This window comes from Crassostrea angulata, chromosome 9 (genome assembly GCF_025612915.1).
Source record: "Crassostrea angulata isolate pt1a10 chromosome 9, ASM2561291v2, whole genome shotgun sequence".
Taxonomy (NCBI): Eukaryota; Metazoa; Mollusca; class Bivalvia; order Ostreida; family Ostreidae; genus Magallana; species Magallana angulata.
In genome coordinates, this window is record NC_069119.1 from 8,441,287 (window position 1) to 8,450,261 (window position 8,975).

Sequence of the window (8,975 nt, forward strand, 5' to 3'; positions counted from 1 at the left end):
AGTCACGTGGCTTATGCTATGACGCCCTATGAAAAGAAGCCCTCTGGTGCCAACAAAACTACATTGATTTCTTAAATTGTTATTGCATGTAGGTTGTTTTAACAATATAGATTAGGGTTTTTTTTCTATATGTATAACTATATTGATTAGTTTTCTTCTATATGTATAAATGATTTTGCATAGCTGGTAGAATAAATCGTTTATATCATTCGTTCGGATTAATGCATTGTATGTTGAATAGGATGCGGGCATATAATTTTAAATGAGGTTTACTTGTGTTGTTTAAAATAAATTTTGTCTAGAAGTTTTCAAAAACGTGCAATTCTTTTTTTTCAATTGTTTATTTGTTTTAGCGAACTCTAATGATTTTTTTTTATTATAATTGAAAACATGAGGGATATTTTAAATCAATTATCGTTTGGCATGACAGCTATAACTTATAAGTAATAAAAAAAAAAAGAAATTAATAAATTTGAGTGTTAAACAAAAAGAGCTCCAAAACATCTCTGATTTTAAAAGTTATTTTAAGTAACAACAGATGCGGGTGATATATGAACAATAATGTTTTATGCCGAACCATAAAATCCCATCTTATAGCGTATGGTGTGGGGTTTTTTTTCTTCCAAGAGGATGATCGGGACTAGATTCCATATACATGTGCATCAAAGATGTTGAGAGTTTTGATTGACAGGTCTGAATCTCTAGAGAGAGCCAATCAGAGCGCTTCATCAGGTGCCTTGCTTTCTTGTTATATAGCGATTAAATTTTATCTTATCGTTTCATTCTAACGCTTCGGGTTTATCTTAATTTGCTCGATAAGACAAATTCGCGAACAGTTTAACGTGAAATATTATTCTACAAGACTTTGAGAGACACTGGGATTCTTTTTATCATGGAAAATCTCGCGAGAACTCGTTTTTCTCCGGATTACATTTTTCATTCCGGACAAATTAAGCAGGAAATCCCTCCGGACGGTTGTGATTTTTATGACGACGAAGGAATAAGCAGACGCAAGCGAAGTTTCTCTAAAGGCAGTAGCGATGGGTTCCAGAGCATGTCGTCCCCAGAGAGCGCTGACGACGGGATATCGCATAAGAAAGCCAAAAAGAAATCGTTGTCATTCGAGGAAATTCAGACGCAACGCGTCCTTGCCAACGTCCGCGAGAGACAAAGGACACAGTCCTTAAACGAGGCCTTCGCCCAGCTGAGACAAATCATCCCGACACTTCCGTCTGACAAACTGAGCAAGATTCAGACTCTGAAGCTGGCCACGCGCTATATCGACTTCCTGTATAACGTATTACGTAACGAGGAATTAGTGGATCTGTACGGAAATGGCGGGAAAATGACCAGCTGTAATTATGTGGCTAATGAGAGACTGAGCTACGCCTTCTCTGTCTGGAGAATGGAGGGAAACTGGTCGCTGCCCTCCGACTGAATCGAACCGACAACCAATCCTGTATCTAGAATAGGAAAACGGACACGGTGAGTTGATCTCCGGAAAAAGAAATAAGAATTTAGAAATAGAAGACAAATTTAAAAATTTTTACATATGAATATGAATAAAAGAAATATGAAAAAGGCAACCTACAAGTAAAAATTTTACTGGCAAGAAAAAACTACATATTTTTAAAATATCGACTTCAGGTTTTTTTTTTATATCATCATGATATTTTAATTATTTTATGATAAACATAATGATAAGTCTCAAATTTTAATTGATATTTTATGCAATTATTATGTAACACTTATGTTATTAAGTACATTATATTGCAATCTCTTTTCAAAATCTCCTATGAGATTGGTACACTCTATGCTATTAAATGCGATTCACTCCTATGGTTAGAACCGCTTCACGGAAAGTTAATAAACGATGTCTTTGGAAGATTGTTGTCTGAAATCAGATTTTATTACACGTATTTTCTATATTATTTTCATGGTCTTCCTAATGAGGGATAATCACAAGTTATTTGAAAGTTTGATTGAAAGACTTTCAATACATGTATATCTGATAAAAACGACATAATGGCATGTATGTTGATAACACATAGTTTTTCCTCGTACATGCAACAATAAAGAGTCCACCTGAAATATTAAATACAGTATGGATATTTATTCAACAAATTATTGTTGTTTCCTCACGCATTTTGTCGCTAACTGTCATAAACTATGTACATGTACATAATATAATTTGTGTTAAAAGTGTGTTAGTCTATAGAAATATCAAATACTAGTAGCAAGATTGAATGAAAAACTTTAAGTTAGCATTTAAAATCATCAAACTTTGCAAACTTTAATAACAATGTAAATGTTTTAATTAAAACACTTTTAATTACCACATTTATCGGTGAATGTTGCTTTTCAGATATCAGATATTTGGCATTTAAATGTACACCATAAACAGATGACTGAAGTTGTTTCAATTTTTTTACCTTGTGCCTGGGCCTCATTTCATAGTATATTCTGACGAAAGGTACTTCATGTATATAATTATTAAAGCACAGTTTGATAAAAAAATAAAAATAAAAAATGTTCCTGTTGAGGGTTATTTTATGACCTCTACATAGGGGCCAATCCTACAAATGTAAATAGAAAATCAAAGTTGTAGAGTGATTCTCTAACCTATCTTGTATTTCGATCTTTTCTATCAAAAACGTCACTTGTACCAATGACAACCATTCAAAATTTGAGTTTTCTTGCGCGTTTGAAAGGAACTTCTATACACTACAAACTAATTTATGGTACCTCTACGCAATTAAAATTATCTACCATTAACATAAAATAGATTAAGCAAAAATTGACGTTGTGTGGTATAATTTGTTATCAATTCAAGTAACACAGATATTAAATTTGATGAAGATAAAAAAGCAATGAAAAACTTTTATGTAAAAGTTTGCAAATAAGCAAAGTCTTATTTGCAAACATATACATAAAAGTTTTTCGTCGTAACTTCTTTTCTAGATGGATTTTTAAGGTGAAATTGGCACGTGTCCTTTGTTAAAAATGAACGAAATAACGATAGTACGTGTAGTCTCTTTTTATGCAATAAATATTCTACAAAGCTTCACTTAACATTTTTCATAGGTGTTAAGGGAGAAAACATTTTCTCAAAAACTGATTTTTAATTTTAGACTGTGTGTTATTAGTTTTCGTGGATGTGTACAAAATTGAAAAAATACGAGGGGGGGGGGGGATGGTCGGAGTAGAAAAAAAAACCACTTAACATTTCAAAATATTCTCGGGGTCTGCGTTATGTTTAGTACATGTAATAGTCCACTCGGCTTCAAAAAGAGACATTCTAATTAAGTCGTCACAAAAAGTTTGACATACAGGACATTGTCATATCCTGCCATTAAAAATAGGGGCATAATAGTAATACTTACGTATTCCATTTTTCAAATTAATAAAAAAAATTCATTTACGTGAAAATAAAATAAACTGCATTTGAAAAACGTACATGTGACATCTACTTTATAAAAAAACGTGTACAAAATGTGAACAACCCGTCATCCCACCCACCAAAAAAGAATGAATAAAAATGTTGCATTACATCCGATATCTAGACCAAGGAAACATGTGTATATAAGCAGAGAGTTCTGAAATTATAGCTAGGTGGGGGTCCGCTTATGTACATGTAAATTGAATTACCGAAAAATTACTAGTAAGTGACCATATGCTACTATCAAGGTCATTGTACTTCTATTCATGAGATGGTGTGAGTACCTTTATTATGTGAGAATAAGTTCTTGATGATTATTAGGTGTACATCTGGTGTGAGCTTCCATTTCCGCTTCCGACATGTATTACGTCACAATCCGCCGCCTTTGGCATTTGTTTATTGTTGGGGATGGGGTGACTGTTGACAAATACTCTATCGGTTGTCAACAGATATTCTATCTTATCATTTATAAAGCTTATTATGATTTTAATTGTTATTTAGTCTATCAGTTATAATACTGTAGATTGGCAAATAATCACGATGGTTTTAATTTCACTCTGTTCGCGATTTTTATTTTTTCCGAAAAATTAAACCCATCGTAGATATTAACATAAGAGTTTTTTTTAAAACGTGTTAATGCTTATACTTTGATCAACTGGTTTCTTGAAGCGTGAAATTAAAACCATCGCGATTGATACTTTTTGAGAAATCGTTAAGTTTTAACACCGTGGAATTAAAACGACTTACAGTATGTATACTACTTATTAGTGGCAGTAAATAGTTAACAAGAACACGGCTAATTTCGTATGATCATAATTTGATTAACTTGTATGTTGACTTGAACAACAACAATGGTCAATAATTTTTTCTGTTAGCATTTTTGTGTCATCACCTCACATCGAAATTTAAACCATAAGTTTATATAAATCAGTATTAGTATATTTGGTTGCTTTGGTAGTACAAATTGTCTGATTTACACATTGCAACATATTATATAAAAAATATCAAGGGAACGTTTTATGATTTCTATGATAAATTTATAATTTAGATAAAATTAATAAACTTTTAAGATATTGCACATAGGTGAATGTACATAAAATTATATTTCTTTACAAAGTAATACTGTTACGTAATATCTATTTATGTACATGTAAACCTATGACGGTAGGTTCAGTGTGCTTATATGCTTTAAGGAAATTATGAGTACGTGAATATGTAGTACGTTTGATAAAAACTAGTTTTATTTGAAGTTATAATAACGTAACAGTTAAATTTTCGGTGCAAAACGTTGATTATTAGCCCACATCCCTTTGACTGTATGAAATCATCAATTCATACACACCCTGAAGAGAGCAATGAAGACGTTTCTTGCATAACAACAAACCGATTGAAGGTGAAAATAAACAGGAGATAAATACACAATTTACCAAGCTTTTCTCTAAGTATTACCAGATGAGGGATCCACTTGGAGAAACTCGGTGGTATAATTAACGCAAACCCCGGAACTCTGTTTACAAAATTTCGATCACAAATTCACCCATTGTAAGAAAACAGTTTTTGTGAAATTGATTGATTAAACTCACCGTGTCAAAAAGCCGTTTTAATCAAAATTCAGCATGAAAAGTCTTGACATGCGCATTAAATTAATCAGTAGAACAAATCTGATTGGAGAGCCGAATTATAATATCCCATAAATCACCAGGCTACGTTAATCAGTGTTGACGCGACGCTTGTTTTATCTGTTCACAATCCAATCAAATAAAATGACCATTATTCTTCAGAACGGTGAAATACTGGTCAGCTTTTATGTATGTCAGGTTTGACACATGTTTTATTTGAAGAGTTTAGAGCCCCCGGTGTTCAAAGCATGATTTTAAAAAGTGGTCCGCCATTTTTAATTTTCATCAAATCTCGTGCTTATAAACTTGTTTTCCTCCTCCCTGCGATGAAGAGCTTATTGGTATCGTTTAATATCGCACATTAATTGGAATATAAAAAGATCATTTCTTTTGCAGATAGCGATTCATCTCGCAGAAATCTCGCCAAGAAAGAGAAAAGATGGCAGTCAACGAGATCATAAACCACCATCACCCAAAAAGAACAAAGAAATTTGTCAGCACAATTGCGGAGGGACTTGAAAGAAATGACGATCACTAGGCTATAAGGGAGTGCTGGAAATCTTCTTCTTCTCTTCAAGACTGAGATTATGATATAACTTATCTTTTGTACGGTGATAAGAGAATGGCTGGACTTCTTGGAATTACAGTGGGGTTTTGTGGTACTTCGATTCTTGTGAACTTGTGAAAGACGATTTAGCAAGGGAGTGAATAATCCTGTACACATCTGGACAATCGATGCTGTGACTATACGTTAATATGTGCTACATTCCAGTAAACATTGTTAGTTTTTACACGTGAAGACATATTGTTTCACTGAGCGTTTCGATAGCCGGGCTGTGCATATACAAATATACACTTATACAGTCGGTTTTTTTTACATCGATAATAAATATGTAGTCCTTCTTTTGCTTTCATTTACACCCCCTTCGCTTCGCCATGTTGTAGAATCTATTGACCAAATATATATATGGTTACCACGTGACCGTGACCGTCCTCACATGTATTACCTAACAAATTTAAGAGGTCTGGATGGTCGTGGCCATTTTTACACTTTATAAATCTCTTTAAGATGAAGAGCTCTTTATAAACTTAACGAGGCCGGGTCTAATTAGTTCTGCCCTAGATTTTTTAATGAAATTTTTTACCTGAATTTCTACTGATATAATTATTATTTTAAGATTAAAAAATAAGACATTTACCATACCGTTTGTTTAGGGGGTCATCTCAAAGTTTGTTAATCTTTAACATAGGACCCTATGGGATTTCGCTTGAAATGTATCAATTTTGCACATTTTTTTAAACTTCTGCCCTAGGGATTTCTTTTTCTGTTCTACATATTAAAGTTATTGCTAAAAGGCATCAAATTGTCAAATAAAAAAAACCTTTTACCTCCTGGTTTGTTCCAGGGGTCTTATCAAAGTTGATTTTTGTATGCCCAATTTCCCAGATTTGTCAGATAATGGCTATTTTTTATTTGACAAAGGCGGAAAAGGTGATCTTTATAGTATTATTAAAGCCTTCAGACATATTTAAGTAATAAAAAAATATATAACATCACATATTAAGGGTCATTAATATAAAATACATGGTTACTGTCTTGAAATATATGAATTAAGCTATATTTAGGCGGGTTAAGAAAACGTGACAGAGGGTTTGGCCTGCTGAACCCTCTTCACTTTTTCGACCCGAGCCCAAATATAGCTTATACTTCGAGACAGTTATGTTTATTCCACAATATAACATTAATTTTACGCATTAAACGAGCCATTTTCAACAAATTTTGCTGAATATCTGCAGATAAAACTATCACGCCATGGCGTCAAACAAGCAAAAAGATACAAATGAAACGCTGCGCGAAAGCGTGCGTACTCGTTCTGTACTCGGCCTCGTTAAACTTTAAAGATAAAAATGATAGGGGTTTTCTTTACAAAATAATTATAGTTTATTGCTTAACAAATCATTTGTTTTAATCTAATTAAGGTAGATCTGATGTTTAATTTTGCTGAGCACCAAACGTCCATTAGCCCTACTGAAGATAAAACTAAATTTTCGATAGCTTTAGATAAAAGTTGAATGCAGACAGAAACATTGTTTTCCAGACCGCCAAGTAATAATTTTGACGTTGACAAGGCCTTTACGTAACCGGCGTAATTAATTACAGTAATTCTGAAATATACCTTCTAAAATTACAAGAAGGGTAAATGAACCAAACTTATTATATTTGTGTTTTATTAACTTGGTAGGTGGTCTTTGAATGTCTCGTTTGGAAACGGCATCTTTTAGTTTTATGTGAATCTTCAAAGATTTTTTTTTCTCTTTTTTCTATTTTAACATTTGACATTTATAATCTGTTAACTTACTCAGTCTGATTCGATTCAATTTGAAAAAAAGAAAAGACTTGACAAATGAAAATCAAGCATTAAATAAACTCTCTCTCACCCAATCCTCCCTGCGCCGTCAGGTGCTTGAGGCGTCTACAAGGGATTTCCACCTGGCTCGGTCTTCAGCTACCCTAGGTGCTGTCTCCATGGACAGGCCTCTGCTGCTCTTCATGTCTTTTAGGACCATAGCCAAATATAATAAAAAAAATATTATATTTTTCTTATCAATTTTATATATTTTGGAATTTGCTGTCGTTTACAATGCCTGCTAGACATCAGTTAGATTAGATTAGATTGACAAGATTTCATTTTCTTACAAACACTATATATCAATATAAACAAACAAAATAAGTAAGAGTTTTGAAGAGAATGTATTTATTGCAACAATTATAAAACAAGTTACGCTACATGAGACTTTGAAGCAATTAAATATTATTAAACTGAAAGTTTTTGTCATCGAAAGTCTTTGTGTAAATCTTTTTGGTTTAGATACTGTGGAATCATTTAAATTCGTGGGGGCCAATTGTCGTAGATTATGACTTTTTTGCTATTTCGCGGGGATGTAATTTCGTGGGTGCGTCGGTTACTGTTTCAGTAACAAAGATAACTCTTTCTAAAATTGTTTTCGTTGAGGATTTAAATTCGTGGGAGAGGACTACCCACGAATGCCAAAAATTGAGCCACCACGAATTCTAATGAACCCACAGTATTTAAAAATCATATACAATGAGGATGACCATCTTATAACATGCAAATCCACGTGGATAACTTGTGGGACAGTCCTGCACACAATAAAACCTCATATGCATGGCATTGAGATGGATATGTTCACAGTTCAAAATTTTTGCGAATTTTATGTTAAAACGTTTGCAAAGGAAAAGATTTAAAGCATTTGTTTTGTTTAAAACTACTGGAATGAATATTCTACCGATTTGAGATGGTTATGGTAAGGAAAAACATGCAAAATAGGATTGATGAAAGGTTGGAAAATATAATGTAGATGGTTTTTCAATGATCTTCACTATAATTATGCTTTAAAAGTACCCTATTTCACCAAAGTAAAAATACTGAACTCACGCATTTAAAGACCGAATCACGGTGAGAAATACATGCATTTGCCTGCTCTCGCAAACCTCGCAAAAATTTCTCGCACACGAATATAAGTTGATGTAGTATTGAATAATTTCATTGTTGGATGCATGTAGACATAGGATAAATATTCATAAAATATCACCATGAATCGTATTTCTCTATAAGTAACGGGATATATACCGTAAATCTGAGAGGTTTTTTTCACATGTCACTAAATTTGCGAAATTGGGGGAAAATGTCTAACCTTTTAAATTTATTTGCAGCATTCATTTTTTACGATTTTTAAAAAAACTTGTCTTACAGCGTACAATGTTGGGTATACCGTCTGCGTATTGAATATTTTGCAAGGTAAAAGAGATCGTGAAAATAAAACGCGAAAAATTAGATCATCGTGGAAATGACCGGATATATACACCGTAGGGTATCTATAGAGCTTTTTCTTCT

The 8,975-nt window shown here is 33.0% G+C and overlaps 1 protein-coding gene across 1 annotated transcript; it reads left to right on the forward strand.

Moving 5' to 3' along the window:
• The first annotated feature begins 790 nt into the window (after positions 1-790).
• Positions 791-7,878, forward strand: LOC128162116 (twist-related protein 2-like). The gene is made up of 2 exons (XM_052825315.1): positions 791-1,485; positions 5,455-7,878. The coding sequence occupies exon 1, from the start codon at positions 893-895 to the stop codon at positions 1,436-1,438; it is 546 nt and encodes a 181-aa protein (XP_052681275.1). The 5' UTR covers positions 791-892; the 3' UTR covers positions 1,439-1,485; positions 5,455-7,878.
• The last annotated feature ends 1,097 nt before the right edge of the window (positions 7,879-8,975 follow it).

Excerpts from the sequence above, each read along its gene's own strand:
- LOC128162116 (XM_052825315.1), top strand. The coding sequence starts at position 893 with ATGGAAAATCTCGCGAGAACTCGTTTTTCTCCGGATTACATTTTTCAT.